This window comes from Mesoplodon mirus (genome assembly GCF_964341445.2).
Source record: "Mesoplodon mirus genome assembly, chromosome: 7".
In the NCBI taxonomy this organism is placed as follows: Eukaryota; Metazoa; Chordata; class Mammalia; order Artiodactyla; family Ziphiidae; genus Mesoplodon; species Mesoplodon mirus.
The window spans coordinates 62775513-62802035 of NC_138983.1; the positions used below are offsets into that span (position 1 = coordinate 62775513).

At 36.9% G+C, this 26523-nt stretch overlaps 1 protein-coding gene across 3 annotated transcripts in view; it reads right to left on the reverse strand.

The window, feature by feature from the left end:
• Positions 1-26523, reverse strand: part of SBF2 (SET binding factor 2) — a 474973-nt gene that overhangs the window by 59626 nt on the left and 388824 nt on the right. For 2 of the 3 annotated variants that reach the window (XM_082626803.1, XM_082626801.1), the window contains 7 exons: positions 14530-14700; positions 11934-12196; positions 10126-10298; positions 9219-9292; positions 7564-7759; positions 4057-4184; positions 2485-2660 (listed from right to left, as the gene is read on the reverse strand). In XM_082626803.1, coding sequence (XP_082482929.1) covers positions 2485-2660; positions 4057-4184; positions 7564-7759; positions 9219-9292; positions 10126-10298; positions 11934-12196; positions 14530-14700 — 1181 coding nt within the window. The remainder of the gene's footprint in view (positions 1-2484; positions 2661-4056; positions 4185-7563; positions 7760-9218; positions 9293-10125; positions 10299-11933; positions 12197-14529; positions 14701-26523) is intronic. The other variant, XM_082626802.1, reaches the window with a different exon arrangement.

Here is a 26523-nt window from a genome sequence, read left to right on the forward strand (position 1 = left end):
ATTAAGCCTCTCTTTTTTTTTTTTTTTTTTTTTTTTTTTTTTTTTTGTGGTATGCGGGCCTCTCACTGCTGTGGCCTCTCCCGTTGCGGAGCACAGGCTCCGGATGCGCAGGCCCAGCGGCCATGGCTCACGGGCCCAGCCGCTCCGCGGCATATGGGATCCTCCCAGACCGGGGCACGAACCCACATCCCCTGCATCGGCAGGCGGACTCTCAACCACTGCGCCACCAGGGAGGCCCAAGCCTCTCTTTCTTTAGATCACTTTTTATATGTCAGCAGACTAATTTCCCATAAAACACTGCTGTCATCAGGACACTGTTTTAGGCAAAAAGTGCAAGAACCTAGAGTGGGACACAGACTACTTATCATTCCCCATCTAAACTCCTCAGTTTGGCTTTTTGGTCAAGCATACCCCTAACCCACTCTGGTTATCCATGCCACTCCCCCCACCAGTTCCCACAGACCATGCTTGCGGAAGTCCTCCTGCGTAGAAAGCCAACCTGCCTCCTCCTCTGCTGATTCAAACTCTCTACTAACGCATAAGTTTTTCTTTAAGATCTTGACAATTATAACTGGCAACACCTTTACATATTTCTTAAGTGTTTTAAATGTGTATGTGTGGTGTCCTGCCTTCTGACACTAGAAGCCTTCTGAGATACAGAAAAGAGTAAAATCATTCCCCTGTTTGAGAGGAGAAAAAATAAGAAACCAGAAATTTGAGTATCCTTTTGAGAGTCAGCTTTAATTAAAGAGAAACTAGGATTTAAGTCATTTGGACCTAAAAGTACTTTATTTATTTAAATGGTTTACTTTTTCTTGCTGATAGAAATTCTGGGTATAGATATCTACAATTCAAAGAAGTAAACAAAGAACCTATTTCCTGAATAATCATATTGAGATGAAGGTTTCAAGTAAGATTGTTTTTGATTATGTTCTTCTTTATTGCAAAGAACAGAACTCCTTTTGTGTTTTCTTGTCATTTGATGAAAGGTAGTAAGGATTCTTTTGTTGTCAAATAGTTTTACCAGACCTTGTCTTTAGTGATCTGAAGTGTAAATCTGAGGGTTATGAGCATGTTTTACATAGCTGTTAGAAATCACAGAATGCTGATATTTCCTAAGTTAAGCCTACTGTGAATCACTTCAGGTGTAACTTAAACTCAATGGGATTTTTGAATTTTTTCCAGCTAGAGCTATATCTTTTGTTTTATATATGCAAGACAATTCTAAGATATTTTAAAATTTAAAATTGCTATATCTCTGTTGTAGCTTGACAGAATCAGCTTGATTTTATAGATATATATATAACCAACCCCACTCTGACAGTTTCTAAACATAAAACACCATACAAAGCTTTGTTTCTTCCATAGAGGGCTGAGATAATGAATATCATAGGCTCCCCTGTGACCCCACAGTGCTAAGATAAGATGCTTGGCTTACCATTGTAACTGCCTAGAAAGCTGTTTAGAAATGACATACTGTCTGTGACTTCAAATCACCTATAATCCCCAACCTACCCCACTTTCAGGCAAAAGGAAGGCCTTTTCTCCAAAATCTGCAGAGTACTCCCTAATATGTAATTTGTACTAGCAGATGCTCAAATTCCAGGTGTTTGATGATGAATGGACTGAAATGTTAAGCCTTATATTTTATCACTAACTGAAGAGAATTTTAAAGCAATTGTTATTTTGTAATAACTGAAATTTAAGTTTCAACATGAATTCCTCAACATTTTCATCAGAAAATAAAGATTCCTACTAAAGAAATATGACAAGTAAATAAAATGCCTGATCCTGGATTGGATCCTGTACCAGACAGAAAAAAAAGTAGCTGTAAAGGCTCATAAGCAAAATTTGAATATGGAATCTGGGTTAGGTAAAAGTTTTATGACAATTAAATTTCCTGGTTGTGATTACTGTACTGTGGTCATATAAGATAATGTCTTTGTTCTTAGGAAATGTATATTGATGTATTTAAGGATAAAGGGGCACTATATATGTAACTCAAATGGTTTAGAAAAAATATATATATGAGAGAGAAAATGATAAAGAAAATGGAATAAAACAAACAACCGGTGAATCTGGGTAAAGGGTATACAGGAATCCTTTGTACTATGTTGTAACTTTTCTATAAATTTGAAGTTATATCTAAATAAAAAGTTACAAAAAAAGAAAAAATAAACATTCTCATCTCTAGACCAGAGCAAAACTGTCTACTAGGCCTGGATATTAATGAAAACTGAAGTTAGAAAGCGATCAGTACAGGAAAAACGGAAAAGAGAATTTCATATTCTAAAAATGCATCATGAGCAATGGACATGATTGTTACATATATTGATGCTGCTGTTCCGTAACTCCTGAGCTTGGTTCAATGGGTGTGACAAAACAGCAAACAAAAAGAACAGTCACATACTGACCCAAAAGATAGGTCACTTCGCCTGACAGTCAACTATGGGAGGGCTGAAATGAAGAAACCTGTATTCTTACCGAAAGGAAGTGTTCTTTTCCTTCTGCTTGGGTAAAATTATTTGTGGGGTAGTTTGTCCAGCAGCAAAAGCAAAGGTGGTAAAAATGGACTGAGGATAACGAAACTTCATCAGCTGTTTCTTAAAGATCTCTACTACTTCTGGACTCACTTCTTCATCAAATGCTACTTTAATCAACTAGGGACAAAAGAAATTAAACATATCAGAAACATTAAGGATTTCCAGATAGCTTCCCCCAAATTACTGAAATAACAAAAAAATAATAATACTAATGGCAAGAGTTTCGAAGTTGAAGGGACCTTGGATATCATGCAATAAAATTTAAAAATTTCAAAAATAAAAAAGGCTCAGAATGGTTTACTTGTTATAGGTGGTTAGCTGGCAAGGAAAATCGTGTATCTTGAAGTTGAGTTTCTTTAAGACTATCTTTTCCCAATTTCTTTTCATTTCTTTTTTTCTTTTCTTTTCTTTTTTTTTTTTTTTTTGGTTGAGCCACACGACTTATGGGATCTTAGTTTCCTGACCAGGGAATGAACCCAGGCCCTTGGCAGTGAAAGCACGGAGTCCTAACTACTGGACCGCCAGGGAATTCAAGACTATCTTTTTTCTATGATGGGATAGGGAAATTAACTTATAGTGGCTGGAGTAGGAAACATGTCCTTCTCATTTATTAACTGTTGGTTCTAGATAGGGAATTTGGCCTAAGAAGGTCTCTTCCTACCCAGAGATACTATAAATCCAGGAAGAAAAAATTCAGTTTGACTAGAATCCTAGCCAGTAGACCCATGCAGCATTCTAGTTTAGAGTCCTTTGGCAGTTGGAATAGTGAAGAAATCTCTAGGTCAGTGCTCTCAGGTGACCAGAGAAGGTCTGGGCCTAGAGATCAGCAGACTTACATTTCACACAATTAGCATATGGAGGTACTAGGGAGGGCTTCTTGCCTGCAAGGAACGAGGCAAGAACTGGAACCCTGCAAATCTGAGAAGTCAGAGGCAAGGCAGGAAGAGTGAGAAGAGCACAATGTCACAGACCGAGAATTATAAAAAAAGGAAAACTAAGAAAAGATCACTCTTCCAAGTGTCTGGTTTGCATCAATAATTTCACAAGTTCTGATACGTTCAGAGCTCCCTGAAAAAACCTTTGCTTCATCAGGGGTTACTTAGAACCTTAGACCTAGCTGTAATTCTCAGAGCTCTACCACTTCCACAGAAGAGCCACAGGGCATTTCCTTCTGAAATAGATCCCAAGAGATGCTTTCTGTCTAAAGACTTTATCAAACACAAACTGAGGTATGACTTGGCACAGAATAAGAGTCAACTGTGTGTATCTGAATTTCTAAGATCACTGAATATCGACAGATAATCTATTATTACTCTGAGTTGACCGCAGGGCTCAGGAAATGGAGGATTAAATCCAATACCATTCAAGAGTTGACTCAATCAAAGATTACCCTCTCAGACCCTCTGATTCTCCTCATCCTCTAACTCCTGACCATATGATCAAAGGAAAGTGGCCATGACATCATTTGTAGAAAACTTTTAAACAGCAGACGAATGGCTCCCTTTCTTAATACCTGAAAAGATGCTGATGTGATCTGCAGTCCTTCTTGCATATTCTGTTGTAGCTGGTTTTGCATTGCGATCTTCTTCTCCTTGGTGATGGAGGCAATGGGAAAACTTCGCACAACTGTCTGCTCACCAACTATAGGAAGACAGGGTACAGACTAAGCAACAGCACTTTACAGCTCATTTCTTTTTTTAAAATAAATTTATTTATTTATTTTTGGCTGCATTGGGTCTTCGTTGCTGCCCGCGGGCTTCTCATTGTGGTGGCTTCTCTTGTTGCGGAGCACAGGCTCTAGGCACGCAGGCTTCAGTAGTTGTGGTGTGTGGGCTCAGTAGTTGTGGCTCGCGGGCTCTAGAGCTCAGGCTCAGTAGTTGTGGCTCACGGGGTTAGCTGCCCCGCGGCATGTGGGATCTTCCCGGACCAGGGCTCAAACCCGTGTCCCTGGCATTGGCAGGTGGATTCTTAACCACTGCGCCACCAGGGAAGCCCTTTTCTAGAGCTCTTTTCTAGAGTCTCTGCGCTCATTTCACCAGCCTCTGCTGGAGAAATGTGTCTGGAGAGGACAATGTCCCGGAATGCAGTGAGAGAAAGTGCCACGACTCTAGAATCGCATTCATTAATTTTGTTGCATGGCAATTCATTCCTGAGAAACAATCCTTTCCCAGAGTGAAGGAACTGTCCCAGCCTGCCAGTCTTCATTCTAGTTCCCCAGCCTATTATGTGCCACACAAGATCATCTGGTTTAAGGTATCTTAGAGGAAGGGTAGGTTTTATACAGAAGAAAAGAAGTATCTTCAAATATTTAAAAGACATTTATCATATTTAATGTAATAATAAAGCAAAAGAGAAAAGATTGTTAAAGTTTGTTTCTGTATAAAGGTGCTATATTATGTATATGTGCCTTCAGAAGATATATGATTGGGCTTAGGCCCAAGATTTTCAGGAGTTTAAATATTAAAGCAAGAAAGGGAAAATACAAATAATTATTTATCAACTACCTGAGAGTATGAAGATGAGCATCTAGAAAAGAAGTAGCACACATGAAGCTTCCCTTGGAGAGCTCACAGTTCCCCACGGGGGAGGAAAGTCACATGCAGAATACAGAATACAACAACATGCAATTAGCTCCTAGGTTTGAGGGAACACGGCTTTAAATATTTCAGAGGGGAGAAGACTTCTGCACGCTAGATGGCTAGAGACTGATTCCTGGAAGAAGTGAGAGAGAAGGTGAGCGTTGAAAAGAATGTAGGTTTGGATCTGCAGAGGGGAAAAGGGTGGGCATTTCAGGCAGCGGTACAAGTAACAGAAAGGAGGAGCAATGGGCAAGGCCCCTCAGCTAGTAAGCCAAAGGGGGTGAGATTTGAACTAGGTTTATCTGACTTAAGAGCCCATATATTAAGTAATCTACTTATTATTATCAGAATTCCTCAGTCCCTGAACTTCTGAATTCCTAACCTGGAAAATTCTCTTATATTAGACTCATACCCAGAGACTAAACAAAATCAAGACATACACAGGATTTAAGTTCTAAGATGTATTAAATGACTTATGCTTATGTAACACATGTCAAATGATCAGATTTCTATGTGGCATTAAAAGAGAAAATTTAAAATTTAAATTAACTTAAAAAGAGAGATAAAAGAGGCAAATACAAAACTTTTCTCTGATGAAAATAATTTTCCTAAAATGTGAAATTAACCCAAAAATTGTCAAGAAAAAACAAGAGACCAATACAAGCTTTCACACTAAATATGGCTTTGATTTCTTTAAAAGACATAAATTAGAGCAATTTAAATGACCAAGTATCTCATATATTTATATGCCCAAAATATATGTTTATGGCCACTGAGCTCACAAAGGTTTTAGTACAAAAAATGCTTTAAGTACTAGATATTTAGTTTTAAAAATACACTTGCGGACCTCCCTGGTGGCGCAGTGGTTGAGAGTCCGCCTGCCGATGCAGGGGATACGGGTTCGTGCCCCGGTCTGGGAGGATCCCATATGCCGCGGAGCGGCTGGGCCCGTGAGCCATGGCCGCTGAGCCTGTGCGTCCGGAGCCTGTGCTCCGCAACGGGAGAGGCCACAACAGTGAGAGGCCTGCGTACAGCAAAAAAAAAAAAAAAAAAAAAAAAATACACTTGCTTACAAATACAAATGTAATTTATTTACAGTAACATGACAGGAGAGGATTGAGAATTTTTGCTCTCTTTTTCACTCTTTTTCAGAAGAGCACAACTATTCCTGCTGATTCATTTTCTTTATTGAATTTTATGAGCTTTTTGCTTTTCATGTGGTAAGCAATCTTTATGACCAATAAACCATCTTGATTTTATCTAAGCAAGGGATTATACAGCTGTGAGATTTTGAAGATAATACAGTTTATACATCTGAATTCCACTGTCTAACAAAGTGCATAACACATAGTACACACTCATCAAATGCTATTGAGTAAATAATTTCAGATGAGGAAAGAATTCTAGTAACCATTTATCCCAATGTTTCTCAGTCCTCAGTATGTAACAAAAATACACAGATGTCTGGGTCTTCCCCCTCCTAGAATCCTATTACAGATTCTAATTCAATTGTTTGAGAGTTAGGCCCAGAAAAAAAAAAAACTTTTTTTTTTAAAGCTTCCCAGATAATTCATATACGCAGTCAAGGCTGAGAGCGACTGCATTATCACCAAGCAAGCCCAATTCCCTAATTTTATAAAAGGGTAAATTGAAACTCAGAGAGGTTAGGGGACTCACTTAAGATAGCAAGATTGGTCAACAGTGATCTAAACCTGAGCTTCTTGATTTGGAGTTCAGTAATTTTACCCAAAACCTTATATGCTTTTTCTATCAACCAGAATAGTTTATATAGAGACTAGTTTATATAAAGATTTAAAAAAGATAATTTGAACTTGATAAGGTATGCTATTCCTTTCTAATACAGAAGACTGTAGAGCGTAGTAGAAAATAGAAGTTGAGGGAGTTTAGTGAATAGAAGAGAGGTATCTTCTTAGAAGAGAGGTCTTCTGAATAGAAGAGAGGTCTGCTAAGAGAGGAATGGGGTTAGTTGAAATGGAATGAGAGAAGTGGGGTTGGTTAGTTAGTGCTGTACAGCCCTGCAATGCTTAGCACACCCTTCCACAAAAGGGATCATGAGTCTGGAAAACCTCAGCCTTACAGTTTACTGCAGGAATCAGAAGGTGGGGCAAATCAGCAGAGGATGTTAGTAGCTGGATACTATGAATATCCCTAAGTCACAAAATGCTGCCTCATGAAATTATTATAGTTTCAGTGGATGAACCATGGTTTGCTCTCTAGAAGATACCTTTGGTTCTTCAAATAAGAATCTATGATCCAAATTATCATTAGCTTTGAAAGACAAAAGTTCTAAAAAAAAGCTGTGTGGTAAAACGGGCTTACTCTGAATCTGAACTGACTTGCAAATCACTGCAAACAGATGGAATCAAAGCCTCATGTAGCACATAGATAACCCTGTTCTGATGGCATTATATGAGCCATACCTAGCTGATCATGGGGAGTCCCTCTGAACAGAATTCTATATGTGGTGAGGAACAAGGCTCCTTCTGCTGGCAGGAGCTGAGGGCCTCCAAGAAGGCCTCCAGTGGCTTCTTCTCTTCCATCAGGATCCAGCAGGACTCGAAGACCTTCACAAACAATTTCTTCTCCTGGCAGTAGAGCAGGTCTAAGAATCTTGGGCTAGCAACAGAGAAAGTTAATTTAAACACAACTCTAGTGGGATTTCCAACACTTGGACCAAGGTTATCTTTGCAGTTACAGATCTAAAAAATTTAAGCCAGACTTCCCAAGTAGCCAAAATGAGTAAACAGATTTGGGAAGAGGCAGAAATGATGTTTCTATATCCAAATGTAAAAAGATTCTTCTCAGCATTGCTTATTCACAGTAAAATCATTGGAAATTACTAAACTTTTTGAGATACCTATTCAATGGAACATTTTGCAACCATTAAACAGAATGACATGGATCTATATATGTGAACATAAAAAGATGCCAGAATACATTGCTAAGTAAAAAAAGAGCTATGAACCAGTGTGTATATTATGATCCCCTTTTAGAATATGAACCAAACTGTTAAAGGTGGTGCTATCATGGTTAAGGGTAGAGGTCGGGGTGAGGAGGACCATGGGGGACTTTCATTTTGTACGATGTGTGCTTCTTTAATGTTTCAATTTTATACAAAAGCATTGTTACTTTGAAAATTGAAAAAACAAATATTTTTAAAAAATGGATGCATCTTTGAAGAGGCTTTCTTAGCCTTTTATAAAGATTAACACAAAAACTGGCCAAGCTATGACCATTTATACATCTTGGGAAGTAAGTAACCACAAGATACACTCCCCTGAAGGGTTCAAAAAAATCCATCTCTCCTGAAGATATAATATGCTTTTTTTTTTTCACTGAGCAATAAAAACTATATAAATCAGCACTATTCTTTTTGTTGGCTCTAGGAACCTCAGAGCTAAATGTAAAGCCAAAGTATAATGATCACTGTGTGTCAGATTTCTGATAGAATTATCTCTCCTTTCCATCTGGCTTCTGATTTCTCCTTTGAATTTATTTTTAGTAGTTCTGTTATATAGGTAAGAGGGTCTTGAACCCTAGTCCCACAGACTGGTGCCAGACTAACTGCAAAATAATCATCTGGGAGGCTTGTTAAAGTACAGATTCCCAGGCCAAGTCCCAGGGTACTCCTATTCAGGAGGCTGGGCTGGGATTCAGGCTTCTCAACTTTTAATAGACTTCCCAGATGTTTGCGATGTATGCTTGTAATGCATACAGAGTCAGGAACCTGGTGATTTTATGGTAATTGCCTTAAGTCATTTTTTGGGGGAAATAGGCAGGGCATAAAATCGTGGCTTGGGCTTGGAAGTTAGAATGTTCATAATTTATGCCTTGCCTATAAAAGTAGACTCAACAAGAGGTTATTATTGCTCCTTTGTTGATCCACTATTCTGTTTCACTGTACTTTTTTTATGAGGATCTACATGTAAACTCCTCTCAAAGTTTAATGTATCATTAAAACTAGAGCTGGTCTCTGTAGAAGGTTAGGAGAAGGTACTTTCTGGGGCACAACTGTCTACTGTTGCTCTTTTTAAGAGATTTTATACTCTGAAAGCATGTAGTCTGGAATAATTACCTTCTGTATAGGTGGAAGTCTTCTACTCTCTCGATGCACTGCTTCTAGGGTTTCAACGTGCATAGCTACAATCCCTGGGATGAATCAGAGTATTCAAAATGAAAGAGTACCAAACAAGCAGAATTAAAACAAATTCTGGATATTTTAGAATTACAAACTAATCATAGTTTGGTGATTCCTCAAAAAGTTAAACACAGAATTACCATATGACTCAGTAATTCCACTCCGAGGTATATACCCCAAAGAACCGAAAATAAGACTCAGATACTTGTACATGAATAATCATAGTAGCACTGTTCACAACAGCCAGAAGGTCAAAACAATCCAAGTGTCTATCAACAGATGAATGGGTAAATAAAATGTGGTATATCCATACAATTAGAGTATTATTCAGTCATAAAAGGAAATGAGTTACAATACCTGCTACAACTGGATAAACCTTGAAAACATTATGCTCAATGAAATAAACCAGACACAAAAGGACAAGTATTATATGATTTCACTTATATGCAGTATCTAGAATAGGCAAATTCATAGAGATAGAAAGTAGACTAGAGGTAACCAGGGGCTAGAGGGTGGAGAATGGGGAGCTGTTGCTTAATGGGTACAGTGTCTGTTTGGGGTGATGAAAAAGTTTTGGTAATAGACAGTTGGTGACAGTTGTACAACACTGTGAATATAATTAATGCCACTGAATTTTACACTTAAAAAAGTTTAAAATGGCAAATTTTATGAAATATTTTACTATAATTTAAAACTATTGAAAAAAACTAATCGAAACAAAAATAAATAGCAGGCTAAACTACATGGAAGCCAAGTATTATGCTGGAGAAAACAGACCCATAAGAATAATTCTTATTCAGTTATCTCTAATATTCTGGTTCTCTAATATCTGCAAGGCGATTACCTGGTATCATGCAATGCAGGCTCTTGATGTGATCCTGAGTAACTCCACTCTCTGTGCAAACTTTGTCAATAAATCGGGTAATGAAACGCACAACAGAATTGGCAATGTCATTATTCTCTGAATCTTCAAACCCACTTTCTGTATCATAGCTCTCAGCTACACTTCCTGCAATACTAAGAAAGTCAAGGAAAGAAATCATGGTCAGTAAAACAAATGACTACTATATCACAGTGATCTTCCATAGCAATTTAAACTTGCTCAAAGGGATGTATACTCAAGTAGAAACCTCACTTAACTCCATGGCTTCTCTATAAGTGATAGTGGTGAAACATGATGTTCTGTTTGCCTACATTTGGAAGCTATTGTCAGACATTGTTCTTTGGATCCAGATTTGTTTTTGTAAGGAATACCTTCTGTCATTTTTTCTAAGAGGAACTCACGAACCACAGAAAATAAAACAAAAAGAGACATTAAATTTTATCTGATACTTGAACCTTCTAAAAAAACTCGTCCTTCCAAATTAATTGCCACATGGAGCCAGACAAAGTAATATGGCTATCTTTGACCTTTGGCAACTGGGGGACATGTCCCTGGTAGGCAAAGTAAAAGAACCTTTTTCAGCAAGTAGTGTATTTTTCCAAATGGAAGAAGAAAATTGTCCTATGAACCCTTCTCTTGCCAATATTTTTCTTTCTGTCAGTGAATCACAACCATTTTGGTCACTTTGAAACCATCATTTGTCTGTAGGTGATACAAATCATGCAAAAGAAGGGAATAAATTTGAAATGGAGCAGAATGTGGAAGTGTGATACCTGCCCGTGTTGCTTTTTTTTTTTTTTTTTTAATTCAATAAATACTCCTGCCTCCTATGACTTCTTTTAGACTGCTAGTCATGGAAAAGACTCACTGCCAATTCTAAACTACTCACTTCTCTTTCTTCCAAATCCAACCACATTAGCTGAATCAGTGTTAGAAGTAAAGCAAAGCAGTGCATTTGGCCATCACACCATCCCAAAGCATTAACGAACTTAGGTGCCTTAGCCACTCACTATGTAAATCAGATTGTAGAAAATGTCATGAAAGAAAAAAAAGGTATGAGCAAGTGATGGATGTGCTACTTAAGACAGGGAAGTCAGGAAGGCCTCTCTGGGTGGGTGACATTAGAGCAGAGAACTAAATGAAGTGAGGGAGTGATTCTTATGACTATTTCAGGAAGAGTATTCCAGATTGCAGGAGCAAGAAGTACAAAGGCCCTGAGGCAGTATCATGCCTCAAATGTTGAACAGGGATACCAGTTTCGTTGATAGAAGAGTGATAGGAAATAAGGTCTGAGCAATAGCCAGGGGCCAGATCCTGTTAGGCCTTATGGTTTTATTCTCAGTGGTATGGGAAGTAGTAGGGTTAAGAGCAAGGAATGGTTGAGGACATGATTATAGGCAAATGCAATGGATAAACTGAGGAAAAGGAGGGCCAAGAAACAACTAATCACTTTGACAAGAAGGAGTTCATTAGTAATTTTCCAGAGTGCTTTCTGTAAATTGCTGTGGTGGAAAGTAACTGAAGGGCTGGATCAGTAGTGGTTGAGACATTTGAAAAATCAGAGGTCAAAAAAGAGAAGAGAGTATGGGAGGTGATTAACAATAGTTGGATGTAGTGAAAGTCTTTTAATAGAGAAAAGCTGAGCAAGTCTGAAGATGTGGAAAATGGTTAATTTTTGAAATATGTATAGCAGTATTTACCCGAAATACTTTATATTCTGTGCTAAGCCAAGAAGAATAGGAGGGTCTCTGTGTGTCCACATTTGGTACCTGTTTGTAACAATGCTGTTGCTCCCACTTTCCCAGTCTCCTGGTGCTGACGTTCTTAGGAGCTTGTTTTTACTTGTATCTAGTGGAACTAGCAGATTGACCATGAGGTTTGCAAAGTGAATGGCCTGACTGAAGACAGTGCTTTCCTCACGTTGCACCAGCTCCTGCTGAGCTGATTTGCTCAGAGTAGGCCAAAGGCGTAGCTGCTCGGCTGCCAGGTCCATTGCTGTCTTCTCCTGATATTGGTCATCAGGCAGTTTACCCTAAAAACCAAAGCAAAAATATCCAAATCTGGGACTTCCCTGGTGGTGCAGTGGTTGAGAGTCCGCCTGCCAATGCAGGGGACACGGGTTCAATCCCTGGTCTGGGAGGATCCCACATGTTGCAGGGCAACTGAGCCTGTGCACCACAACTACTGAGCCCGCATGCTGCAACTACTGAAGCCCGTGCTCCCTAGAGCCTGTGTTCCACAACTACTGAAGCCCTTGCACCTAGAGCCCATGCTCCACAACAAAAGAAGCCACTGCAAATGAGAAGCCTGTGCGCTGCAACGGAGAGTGGCCTCCACTCGCTGCAACTAGAGAAAGCCCATCTGCAGCAACGAAGACCCAACGTAGCCAAAACTTTAAAAAAATAATAAAAATTAAAGAAAATCCAAATCTATCACTTCACATGAGCTTCAAAAGTCATGGAAGATGTTTTAATGATTCATCTATCTAATACCTATATCAGTAAAAATGAAAATATGTAAACAAAATATAACAACATGAAACGTCTTTTTTTCTGAGCTCCAACAGGCCTTGAATGGAGCCACATGACAAACACAAGGAAGCAGCAGCAAAACAAAGATGTACACACTTCTCATTGCTAACATTTCACTGCATTTATTTATCTCTATGGCTCTATCCCCTTCAAGTTGCCAGTTATAACAAATCGTTGACCTGAAGTACCTATTAATGCTCAGGTCAAATGTGCCAGTAGCATTTTCTAATACTCTGCTGCTTCTTTTCTTCTGCTCCTTGGAGAAGAAGATAGGATGACCAAAGTCACAAAAAAATAGAGCTAGGTTTCTTTGTAAATATGGGAATCAAACATTATCACCACATGGGTATATAGATGTCCATGGGATTTTTAGGAGGGGTTTCCTATAGGCTGAAGAGTTAAACAACAGCAGTAACCCACATCTGCACAGCACTTTACAGCTTATGAAGAGCTGGTATATCTATAGTCTCACTCATACCTAAACTGGGGCTCAGAGACAGACTTTTATAGAATAAAGGACACAGAAGCAGTGACATGTATTTGCTCTATGAACGTTTTTGAGATATACCAATGTTAGCACCACATCTTCTTTAAAAATTATCAAAAGCACCCCACCAGGCCAATATTTCTAGAATATGACTTCGAGCTAATACTCTTTGGATCTGCTACAAGTTACCCCTTTTCCAAGTACATCTGGTGTTTTGAAAGAAAAATCAGAGTTTTAAGTTAAGAAAAAACAATTAAAGCTAACTGTAAAACAGTAATTTGAAATATCAGATTGATGTCATATAGTGCTATTTGTTATTAAAGTTTCCGTTCTTATCATACTCAATAATAGATCAATAATATATTTAAAATTACTTGAGGTCATAGAAATATGTGACTACTAGGTAGTTTCAGTTTAGCTATCGAGGTTCATTTATCTCACATAATATAAGGCAAATTTAAAATGGAGGAAAGGATCAGCAGCAATGTATTAGCCCAGCATGTAGGATTAAAAATTACTCTTCAATTATACTTCAATAAAAAAATAAATTAAAAAAACTTAAAAAAAATTACTCTTAAAGTGAATCAATACTGATAATCAGCCCTTAGTGCTGCTTTAAGTTCAATGAATGAGGACAGTAATTTCTAACAGTTATTATTTAGTATGTGCCAGGAACTCTTCAATGTCCTTTACTTGTATTAGACATTAAAATCTTACAATAATCTTATCTATTGATTTTACCAATATAGAAATAAGGCACAGAAAGGTAAAGTGAATTGCCTAAGACCAGACAGGTAGTGTATGACATTTCAAAATTTCAGAAAAATTTAAACTGCTCTTTCAAATTAAAACCAATTTTCTTTATTTTAAACTATTTTCTTGATAGTTTCCTTAAATTTATTTCATGGTGATAAAAATATATGGAAACATATAGAATACTCCTAAAAGAAGACCTAGATTTATTGCTGGCATACTTTTGAGCACTTATTTTCGAGTCAACTGACTTTAATTTGACATTCCTTCAAGAAGTTAATTGCATAAAGACATCTGCCTAGGTATTTTAGGTTTATTCTTTCTGTTCAACTTCCTATAATTGTTTCCAGGGAATTCTTATTTATTAAAATACAATAAAACAAATCTAGTGCTACAGAACTGTAGTAAGAAGTTATTACGGAAAAAAATGTCAGAAATCAACAGGAGAAAGATGCTCACCAGAGGGCTTCCTAAAGTAAACCCCAAATACACTGGTAGGAAGTGGCTAGATTTCCTTTGGCCCTGGGAATACCTGAGTAAGCTTTCCTTGAAGCCAGGACCACAGCCCCACTCAAGTACCTTTCTTTATCTTACCTTTTGCTTCAGATGTGGGGCATGATTGTCTTCCTTGGCTGAGAGATACAGGGATCGAACCTGTTCCTGCACCGCATTGTAAAAGGTTGTCTCCCAAAATTGCTGATTCGTCCAAATGGGGTGGTCCTGTACACAGGTGTAAGCAAACTGGCTGACTCCAGGGGCCAGTTTCTGTGAGAACACACAATATACATCACCATGGGGCTGACAGAGTCATGACAGTTCAGAAGGTTACAGGGGCCACAGATAATCATGAATGTGATACAAGGATTTATTTAAACAATATCTTATGGCAGTATAAGCTTAGCAATCAGCAACTTACATATTTTTAACTGGCAACTTTGGGCTTGCTATCAAATCCTTCAGGGTCTCTGTCACTTTACTTATTAAAATGGATATTTTAGCAACAGCTAAAAATCAAATTATATAAATTAGAGAATATATGAAAAGTACCTAAACACTGTACTGTGCACACAGCAAGCACTGTAGAGTTGGTAGCTCTTATTACAATTAGGACATATAATAAAATTCATGACAACCTAAATATAAAACTCCAGATAATTCAAAATTTCTTCTACTTGGCAGTAGAGTACATTTTGGTGGGGTTAGGGGGACACTAATTGAAATGCGAGTGAGCCTACAGCTTCGCCTTGCACACAGAATGAGGGCATATCATGAATTTGGGACCCAAGAGGAATTGCACCCTCCCTCCTGCTCACTCCAGCCATTTACCTCCCTACCGAGGCTGCTGTCTGGCTCACATAATCCATAGATGACTGTCCCGGGCTTCTGGGGCATTTTCTGGTAACCAAGTCTGGGCGTGGGAAGGTAATCTCAAACCAAACCTTCCTTTCCAGAACTTCCTGCTGGGCTTCTCTAAGTCAGAGTAAACCCTACTCTGTGATTAACAACAGAGGGAAAGAAAACTAACTCTGCAGTCACTTGAGGCTCCTCATAAATATTTATGCATCTCATTTATTCTAAAAATCTCGTAAGATGCACATTATTATTGCCAATTTAAAGAAGAGAAAACAGAAATTCAAGGTTTAAGTCATTGCCCAAAGCCGTATAGCAATTACATAAGTGGTGGAACTACGTTTCAAGCCCAAAGTTAGTTTGTTTCCAAAGTCCCTGCTCTTTTTACTATAGCAAATTATCTTGCAAAGAAACTGAAAGCAAATCATAAATAAATTAAATACTGTTTAGCACAACTGTTTCTTTTCCTTCACTTTAGGATTTTGTTTCCCAAAGTAATATTCTGCCTTGAAACCTCTGATATGATTTTAATTAATGCTGTGTTTTAAATTTTATGGACAACTTACAATTGCCAAACTTCAGTAAATGATTTGAGTCACCTTTCCATAGCTGTTTCTTTCACCTCGAAAAGTTAAAGATGTTTCAAAAAATTTTAAATCCATTATTTCTCAGCAAATACCTGATAATACTTTCAATAGACAGATAATTTTTGTTCTGTTTTATTCTTTAGAATTGAGTTTATTTGTATTCTATCAGTAGAGCTAAAGTTTTATTTTGAAGTAATTTAATAAGCGAATTCTCTTCTAAAATGTTGGACACTGAAGATCACTATTAAGGTTATATACATAACAGTTATGTAGCAAAAAGTTGGTTCATTTCTTAGGGATGCATAACAAATGTATAAGATTCCTGGTAAAAATTATATGCTCAGTACATGCTAATTAATTTCCTTCTTGGTTCAGAACAGACTAAACCTACAACTGGAATAGGCACCATGTATACCATGAAATGTAGTACTTATATAGTTGGAAGTGGGGTGGCTGTGATTTTGCCTAGTAGAGTCTGTGTACTTCTGCATCCCATATGTAAGTCCCTTTCAAGATAGGCCTATGCACTGCTGTTGGGATGATTGTCCGTAACTCTTTTAAGGGCTATAAGCTGGAACTGACCATGAAGCACGTATCAGGAGATCCCCAAGGGGAAGCTGTGCAAAGACTGCTCATTTAAGACATAGCTACTCTCTACCTATGGGAATCAAGGACAAAATGTGTGTGGTTCTGTGAGCCACAGATACTGTGAGTCACATACTCCTTCTATACTCTGCTTGAGGACACCTGAGATGTGGGTTGAACTGTTTTCTTTTTTGCCCCAACCACTCTAAGAAATAACAGTGACCTCAGTGGCAGTGCATAGGCCTATTGTGAAAGAGATTTTAAAGGCATAAAATTTAAACAAGGTAAAAGCATAATTCTCAACTGCCTTTCCCTTGAGTATAGTCAGAGGCAGCACCATTTCTTACAAACACAATGTAACAACAGATTCTAAAATTTTGGAGTTCTGAAATTATATTAATATAGGTGAGCTCAGAAAAACTGAGCTCTTAACAAATTCTTATCAGTTTCTCACATGTAGTCCTTTTAGGATCATCAACAAAACAGAAAGTTATAATTAATTATAAATCTCTTATTATAACTTGACAGAGCGCTGTAGGAATCTGAGAGTCTAATGAAGCCCTGCCTTCCTCTTTCAGCAGTTTTCTCGCTGATGCTGCATATTCACTTTCCTTGGCACATACCAGTCATTATCTACCTGTTTGTTCACAAACTACAAGTGAATACGTAAAAACTTCCCTAAATCTTTTGAACAAAAGTGGACTGAATGTGTTCCAAAGCAGAAAAATGGTGTAACAGTGACAGTGGCCCAAAGGGTCAGAACCCACAGCTTGTTTACTAGGTGAGAACGACAGCAAGGTGAAGGGATTATAGGATAAGGTGGCAAGTCAGTCACAAATGGTGATGGCATCTGATACATTCATAAGAAATCATTAATTCCCCAATACTTTAAATATTATTATTTTTCCAAATATGAAATGTACTTCCTTTCTTTGTGGTTTCCTGCTGTGTCTTCTCAAGTGCAAGCAAGGGGCACTGAGTTCCTTGCTGTTCAGATGGGCAGATCCACTGCACTGGTGGGTAGGTGTGTTCTTAGGGCCAGCAGAGGGCAGTAGCACCTTATTCTGCCTAGATTCCATCCATATAAGGCTTTTTTAAAAATAAGAATTGCAAAATGGAGCCATGCATTCTGACTGGGCTAGAAAGTTGGGTGGAAGGTGAATACTGCATGCCCTCACTGTACATTTGAGAGACCCCATAAAGAAAATGGATTTGCCCAAGGTCACACAGCAAGATGGGTAGAAGAAAAGGGAACAGAGGTAAGGTTTTCCATTATTCTATGTCATTTCTGTAAGATACAAAAACTAAGATATTTCACAAAACAAAACTATAATTATCTAGAGAAAGATGCAATGATACTGCTTAGGGGTTCAGATTCATTATGTTCTATGATAGTGTTAATAGTAGTTTTAGTAAACAAAGAAAATAAGCACCTGTAGATAAAACTATCTCATGATTCTGATCACTTTTTTGGTTTGAAAAAAAAGACTTTCCCAAGATGGTTTCTCGAATTGGCCCATATGCCAGCTTTATGACCTTTTATTTTGTACAGAGATGAGACTCAATCCACAATGAAGGTTTGAGGGTGGTGGTAATACTGTTGTCAAATGGCATCTTTTTTTCCTCTTCAATTTTGGCAATAATATTTACTTTACATTTCATAATAATTCTTATGATTTTTATCCTAAATAAACAAGTGATATTTTGCCATGCAATTTTATGAGATGTTTAAGAATGTGTTGACTTCCTTCCTTATCTAGAAAAAATAGCTCTGAAAGTACTAGATTAAGCAATGCCATTCATTTTCCACAAAGCATTCAAAGGAAACCCAGCATGGGACAAGATATGGAGAATAAACTTCACGGGGCTCATTAACCAGCAGGCCAGATTCAAATCCAAATAAATGGATACAAGTCATCTCAGAGACAAGTTGGTCAAGGGAAGGTTAAGATATCAGTATGAGAGGCCTATCTAAGGACTGTCTGGCTAGATACGTTCGCTCTCTAGGCCCAAGGCTTCATTTAGGGAGTTCAGAGGGAAGCCAGATTTCAGGAGAAAAAGCTCCTGGGAGGAGTGATTCCATAAATATGTAATGTTCTTAAAAAGAATAATTAGAATACAAAGATTCACTGTTTAAATTGCTGGGTATTTCCTATCCAGTTCTGGACACTGGAATACAAGTGTACCCTACTGCACAGTTCAGGGATGGTGCCAGCCAGCCCTTTTGTGATTCTACACTGGCCTGTGGAGTCCACATATTAAGTCACTTTAAGAATTAACATGGACATATATATACACTACCAAATGTAAAATAGCTAGCTAGTGGGAAGCAGCCGCATAGCACAGGGAGATCAGCTCTGTGCTTTGTGACCACCTAGAGGGGTGGGAAAGGGAGGGTGGGAGGGAGGGAGACGCAAGAGGGAAGAGATATGGGAACATATGTATATGTATAACTGATTCACTTTGTTATAAAGCAGAAACTAACACACAATTGTAAAGCAATTATACCCCAATAAAGATGTTGAAAAAAAAAGAATTAACTTCTGATTATTTTCTGATGAACTTTGGTGAAATGCTTAGCCTTGAGAGACAAACAAAAGGAAGACAGGAATGGGAAAAACGTGTATTCAAAACCTATATTTATCAACTCTTAACCACATCTTAAACATATTTGCTTTGTGCATTTTTTTAAAACAAAGGACATACAACATTATAGATCTGGTTGAAGCCTACTGTGTACCTCTGTTGATCCTATTTCTCTCTTATCCTAGAGGCAACAATGATCCTGAATTAGGTATTTTTCATTCCCATTTATGTTTTTATACCTGTTTATATCCATAAAGAATACACAGGATTATATTGCATTTTATTCCTTATTAAAGCTTTTCAAAGTATACATCTTATATTTCATTGATTTATGTAATATTTAATTAAACTATATAATTAATTGGGACAAAACACCTGGCTCTTTGTAAACAAACAACTCAGAAGGGACAGAAAGAGAGTGGCCTACAACAATGAATACTGTGTTCATTAGTCAGTGGGGTTTACAGAAAGGTGAGTAATCAAATTAGTTAAACGGAGGTAATGTGAGAATCTACCACAGTTTTTCCTGTTCAACTACCTGATACTGAAGAGTGCAAGTAACCTCAAATGCGTAATGGTCTAAACCTCTCCTGGGCTGCTTAGAAGATCCAGGCACAAAATTTCTACACAGGAAGTATATTCTTAGACAAGCATTGCCCAGTATTCATTTGATGTGCCAGTGTCAGTAGCTGGAATGACAGGTATCCTTCTAATGATTCTCTGTATGAAGCTGCTTAGTAAATATTGAGAGAAGAGAGGATGAATCAATTTCTTTCCTTCGTGGTCCAGAATTTAGTAGAAATCAAATACTAGCTTGTTGTCAAGTCCTTTGCCTGGGTCTCGTATTCCTAAAAACACAAAACAGGATCTAAATCCCTGCCCCTTTTTGGTACGTTTTTAAACTTTATATAAAAGGTACCATATTGTGTTTTATTCTGCCACTTGGCTTTTCATGTATTATGTTGCTAGACTTATTAAGGTAATAATAATAATAATTATTATTATTGTTATTGTAACTAACTTGTACTGATCTCTCATTATATATATTTGTCAACTTACTTAGTATTTATAGCAATCTTATGATCCACTGAGGTAAGTACTATTGTTACCCTTGTTTTAAAGGGGAAGAAACTGAGGCACAGAGAAGTTAAGTAATTTGTCCAAGAGAATATTGCCAGGAAATGGTGGAACCAGAGCTGGGATTCAAACCCAGGTAGTTTAGCTAAGAATTTAATTTCTTAATCACAATTTAACTATTGTGTGAAATTCCACTGTATGAATATATAGCATTCCCTTAATGGATATTTAATATTCCTGTTAATGGATATTTGTATTGTTTCTACCTTTTAGCTATTATAAACAATGGTTCATGTCAACTGTCAACTTTGATTATTAGTTTCAGTATGATTTAATAGTTCCTGGAACTACTTGAGAGGAGCCTAAGAAATATTCCCATTGTTATCTGTACCAATAAACATTTTTGGGTTATTGTACATTGGTTATTTTTCTAATGAGAAATTATTTCACACAGACTTTTTACAAATCTACTATTTGAAAAAATTAACAATAATTCTTTAATATAAAATATCTAGTCAGTGTTTAAATTTTTAATTTATCTTATAAATGTTAAAAAGTTTTTCTTTGTTTTTTTCCTTGTTTTTTATTTTTATTTTATTTTTTTACAATCAGTTTGTTTGACTCAGGAAGGGCCCAAATAAGGTCCATATATTACATTAGTTTATATATCTCTGAGGTTGGTTTTAATCTACAGATTTCTCTACCACCTGTCTGTCTGCCTCTCTTTTTTTCCCACCACTTGCAATCTATTTTTTGAAGAAACTGGATTATTTGTCCAACAGAACTTCCATCCGTCTGGTGGCTGCTGACTGCATCCCAATGGTCTCGTGTGACATATTCTTTTGTCCTCTGCATTTTCTGCAAATTGGTAGTTGGATCTAGAAGCGTGATCAGATTCAGGCTTGATTGTTTGGCAAGAATATTTCATGGAGATACTATTGTAAGAGGCAAATCTGGGTGTCCTTTTTTCTGTAATATTAAAGGCCACTGATGGTCAATGCCTCGATTCATTAATCATTAGGAGCAATAAAATACTGATATTTTCATTCCACCATTACTTCCTCACTTATTAGCTAGAATATTTCTATAAAGAAAAACTTCCCCTCATCAACTGTTTGGAGACCCAAACATATAGTGTATATTAGAAAGCAGGATAAAAACATGATTTTATCCCTTCATTTATCAGTTTTAAAAACAATGACTCGGGGACTTCCCTGGTGGTGCAGTGGTTAAGAATACACCTGCCATTGCAGGGGACACGGGTTCGAGCCATGGTCTGGGAAGATCTCACATGCCGCAGAGCAACTAAGCCCGTGTGCCACAACTCCTGAGCCTGTGTTCTAGAGTCCATGAGTCACAACTACTGAGCCCACATGCTACAACTACTGAAGCCCGTGCACTCTAGGGCCCGCATGCCACAACTACTGAGCCCATGTGCTGCAACTACTGAAGCCTGTGCACCTAGAGCCCGTGCTCTGCAACAAGAGAAGCCACCGCAATGAGAAGCCCATGCACTGTAATGAAGAGTAGCCCCCGCTCGCCACAACTAGAGAAAGCCCATGCACAGCAACAAAGACCCAATGCAGCCAAAAATAAATTTAAAAAATTAAAAAAACCACCAAAAATAAAAAAAATGACTTGTTTTTCCAGCATCTATTACAGATGAACAATTACTTTTTCTTTTTTAAATTCATATTTTTACAAACTCGCAGATTTTTAAACATATTTGATTTAACTATTCTTAAACCTGTTTAGAAACAAGCCAAAAAAAATCTATCCATAAGTGTTTACTGGAAGCTGTGGACTGATGAACCTAATGATGTTGTTTATAACAGCACTGTGAACCGGGGGGATAAAGTACCTGATTGGGAGAATATAATCAGCAAAAAGACTAGCAGATACATAACAAGGTATTTTCTCTGAGGTGTAACTGCAAAAGGAGCAATAGAATAAAGGCATCAGTGAGTCCTGGCACAGGAAATGGAGGAATTTGGTGAGTCATAGTTCTTACTAGGTGTACTTGCAAATGGCCCCAAAGCTCAACAAAAATGTTTATTATAGCATTATCTTTAATAGCTATACCCTCTCCAAAGTTAGCAATTTTAATGTCTAACTATAGAGATGAAAGGTTAGACAAATGATGGTACATTATTAACACAAAAGAATATTATGCTACCATTAAAGTGGTTAATATGATACTGTGCTTATGAATGAAGTGCTTATGCTATATTTCAGAAAAACAAGTCAATTATGCTATGATTATGTCTGTAAGTACACAAAGACTGGGAGGAAAAAGATAAAATGAAAATGAATTAAAGGTAAGGGAATTTTGAACAATTTATTTTCCTTCTTCAAAAATAATTTTAAGAGATTTTTAAATTAAATGTGGCAGATCGAATATTCTTTTGCTCCCTGAACTCCACTGAAATGACAGCAAAAGAAAAAAAATTTTTTAATATACAAGAACAAAGAGAATGAGAAAACAGACACCAGGTAAATGATGTTAATAAAATTTTAGATGTCATAAAATGGATTTATAAGCAGTAACAAATGTTGAAGATCAGATAAAGCTGAAATCCCCTACTACATAGAGAAGGAAAGCCCTTTTCACACTTTAAAAGAGTAAATTTTATAGTATATGAATTATATCTCAATTTAAAAGATGGAAACAACCCAAATGTGTATCAACTGATGAATAAAATGTAGTATATATGTACAATGTAATACGTGCCAGTAAAAAAATATGAGGTACTGATACACGCTATACCATAGATGAACCTTGAAAACATTATGCTAAGTAAAAGAAGCCAGTTATGAAAGATTACATATTGCATGGCTTCATTCATGTGAAACGTCCAGAACAGGCAAACACATAGAGATAGGAAGTAGATTTGTTGTGGCCTAGGGCTCGGGGGATGAGGGGAAATGGGTAGTGACAGCTAATGGGTATGGTGTTTCTTTCTGTAGTAATAAAAATGTTTGAAAATTGCTTATGGTGAAAGGGAATACACTAAAAACCACTGAAATGTATACTCTGAATGGGTGCATTATTATGGCATGTGAATTATATCTCAATAAAACTTTTTTAAAAGGTTGCTATGTATTCTTTATTTTATCACTTAAAAAAAAAAAGGTTGCTGACAGGAGAAACTGGGCAAGTACACATGGAAACTATCTGTCTTAGCAACTTCTGGTAAATGTCAAAATGCTCTGAAAGTTTACTTTAAAAAAAGATGGAAGAATATATAGTATACTGACACTAGTCAAAAGGAAGCTGGCGTGGCTATGTTAATAGAAGATGATTTCAAAGCAAAGAATATTACCACCAGATAAAGAAGGTCATTTCATAATGGTAAAGGGTCAATTAATCAAGAAGACATAAAACCCCAGAGTGTTTATGTACAAACAAGAGAGCTTCAAAATACATGAATGAAATCTGATAGAAATGCAAGGAGAAATACACAATTATAGTTGGAGATTTCAATATCTCTAAGTAATTAATGGAAATGTAATAAGAAGATCAGCAAGGATATAATATACTTGAATATAATAGACTTGAATAACACTATCAACTAACTTAACCTGATAGACATTGACAGCACAACAGCAAAAAACCCACGCTTTTCAAGTGCATAAAAAACATTTACCAAGAAAACATGCTCTCTGGGCAATAAATCTTAATATATTTAAAAGGATTCAAATAATACAAAGTATATTCTCTGACCAAAACGGAATTAAATTAGAAATCAATAGCAGAAAGGTATCTAGAAAAATCTTCAAATATTTGGAAACTAAATAACTCATGGATCAAAGGGGAAATAAAAAAGGAAATTAGAAAATACTTTGTACTAAATGAAAATGAAAACACAACATATCAGAATTTGTGAGATGCCACAAATCTTTGCCGCAATACTTTGGGGGAGATTTATAGCAATAAATGCCTGTATTGGAAAAGAATGGTCTCAAATCAATGACCTTAGCTTATACTTAGAGAGATTAGAAAAAGAAAAGCAAATTAAAGTCAAAACAGGCAGAAGAAGGCAATTAATATAGATTAAAGCAGTAATCAATGAAACAGAAAACAGAAAATCAATAAAGAAAACCAATGAAACAAAAAGCTGGTTCTTTGGGAAGATTAATAAAATTGATAAATCTCTAGTCAGACTGCTTAGAAAAAGAAAAAAGATAAAATTACCACTATCAAGAATGAGAAGTAACATTATTAGAAATTCTACAGGTATTAAAGGGATCATAAATACTATGAATAACTTTGTTATTGACAATATTGACACATTAGATGAAATGGACTAATTCCTTGAAAGATATTTATACAAACTACCAAACCTCAAACAAAAGAAAACAGATAACCTGAATAGGCCCATATCTATTCCAGAAATTGAAATTTTAGTAAAAAATCTTCCCACAAAGAAAACTCTCAACACATGGTTCCACTAGGAATTCTACCAAACTTTTAAGAAAGAACTAATACCCCTTTAGCACAAACTCTTCCAAATAATCTAAGAGAAGGGAATAATTCCCAACTCATTCTATGAGGTCAGTGTCACACAAATAACAAAACCAGAAGACATTACAAAAATAAACCAATATGTGTAAATCAACTATATTTTGATAAAAATTTTATACAAGATTTTCTCTTCTTTTTTAAAAAAATAAATTTATTTATTTTTGGCTGCATTGGGTCTTCATTGCTGTGCGTGGGCTTTCTCTAGTTGCGGCGAGCAGGGGCTACTCTTCATTGTGGTGCGTGGGCTTCTCATTACAGTGGCTTCTCTTGTTGCAAAGCATGGGCTCTAGGCAGGCAGGCTTCAGTAGTTGTGGCACACGGGCTCAGTAGTTGTGGCTCACGGGCTCTAGAGTGCAGGCTCAGCAGCTGTGGCTCAGGGGCTTAGCTGCTCCATGGCATGTGGGATCTTCCCGGATCATGGATCGAACCCATGTCCCCTGCACTGGCAGGCGGATTCTTAACCACTGAGCCACCAGGGAAGTCCCTTGATAAAAATTTTTAAAAAGCCCAATAGGCTTCATGAACACAGATGTGAAAATTCTACACAAAATTTTAGCAAATCAAATATAGCACACAGTAAAAGAATAATACATGACCCTTGAACAACACAAGTTTGAACTGCACTTACACATGGATTTTTTTCATTAAATATGTACTACATTACTACATAATCTGTGGTTGACTGAATTCAAGGATGTGGTACCTTGAATACAGAGGGCCAACTGTAGGGTTATATATGGATTTTCGACTGTAAGGAGGGTCAGTGCCCCTAAGTCCCACATTGTTCAAGGGTCAACTGTACTTTATGACCAAGTGAGGTTTATGCTAGGAACTCAGAGTAAGTTTAATATTTGAAATCAATCAGTGTAATTCACCATAACAAACTGAGATAGAAAAACCATATGACTATTAAATGCAGAAAAAGCATATGATGAAATGCCTGATAAAAACTCTTAGCATTTAGAAATAAAAGAGAATTTCCTCAATCTGATAAAGGCATCTTATGAAAAACCTACAGCTATACATCATACTTAATGGTGAAAGACTGGATGCTTTTCCCCTAAGATCAGGAAGAGTACAGGCTCAACGTTGTACTGCATGTTCTAGCCACTGAAATAAGGCAAGAATAACAAATAAAAGGCATCCAGATTAGAAAGGAAGAAATAAAACTGTCTTTATTGTAGATAACATCATTGTCTTTGCAGAAAATCTGCTAGAATCTACAAAAAAGCTACTTGTTGAATGAGTTAAACAAGGTTGCAGGATACTTGATCAATATACAAAAGTAAATTGTACAGCTGACCCTTGAACATGGGTTTGAATTGTGCGGTTCTATTTACATGTGGATTTATTCACTAAATATGTACTACAGTACTACATGATCTGTAGGTGGTTGAATCCGTGAACAGAGAACCATGGATACACAAGGTGGACTGTAAAGTTTTATGTGGATTTTTGACTGCATAAAAGATTGGTGCCCCTAAGCCTCCCATGTTGTTCAAGGGTCAACTGTATTTCTATGTACTAGCAATGAAAACTGAAACTACAAAATCAAAACCATTTATAATAGCATAAAAAAGGAAATACTTCAGGTGTTAAAATATTTTAACACCTAAAATATTTTAGGGGTTAAATAAACCTGACAAAATATGTTAAAACCTGGACACTGAAAACTACAAAAGCTGAGAGACCTAAATAAATAATAAAGACCTAAATAAATGGAGAGATTGATCTCATTCATCAATTGGAAGATTCAATAGTGTTGAAATGTTAGTTCCTCTAAATTTATCTAAAGATTCAATGTAATCCCAATCCAAATCCCAGAAGGCTTTTTCCTTTATAGAAATGGAAAAACATTCTAAAATTCATATGGAAATT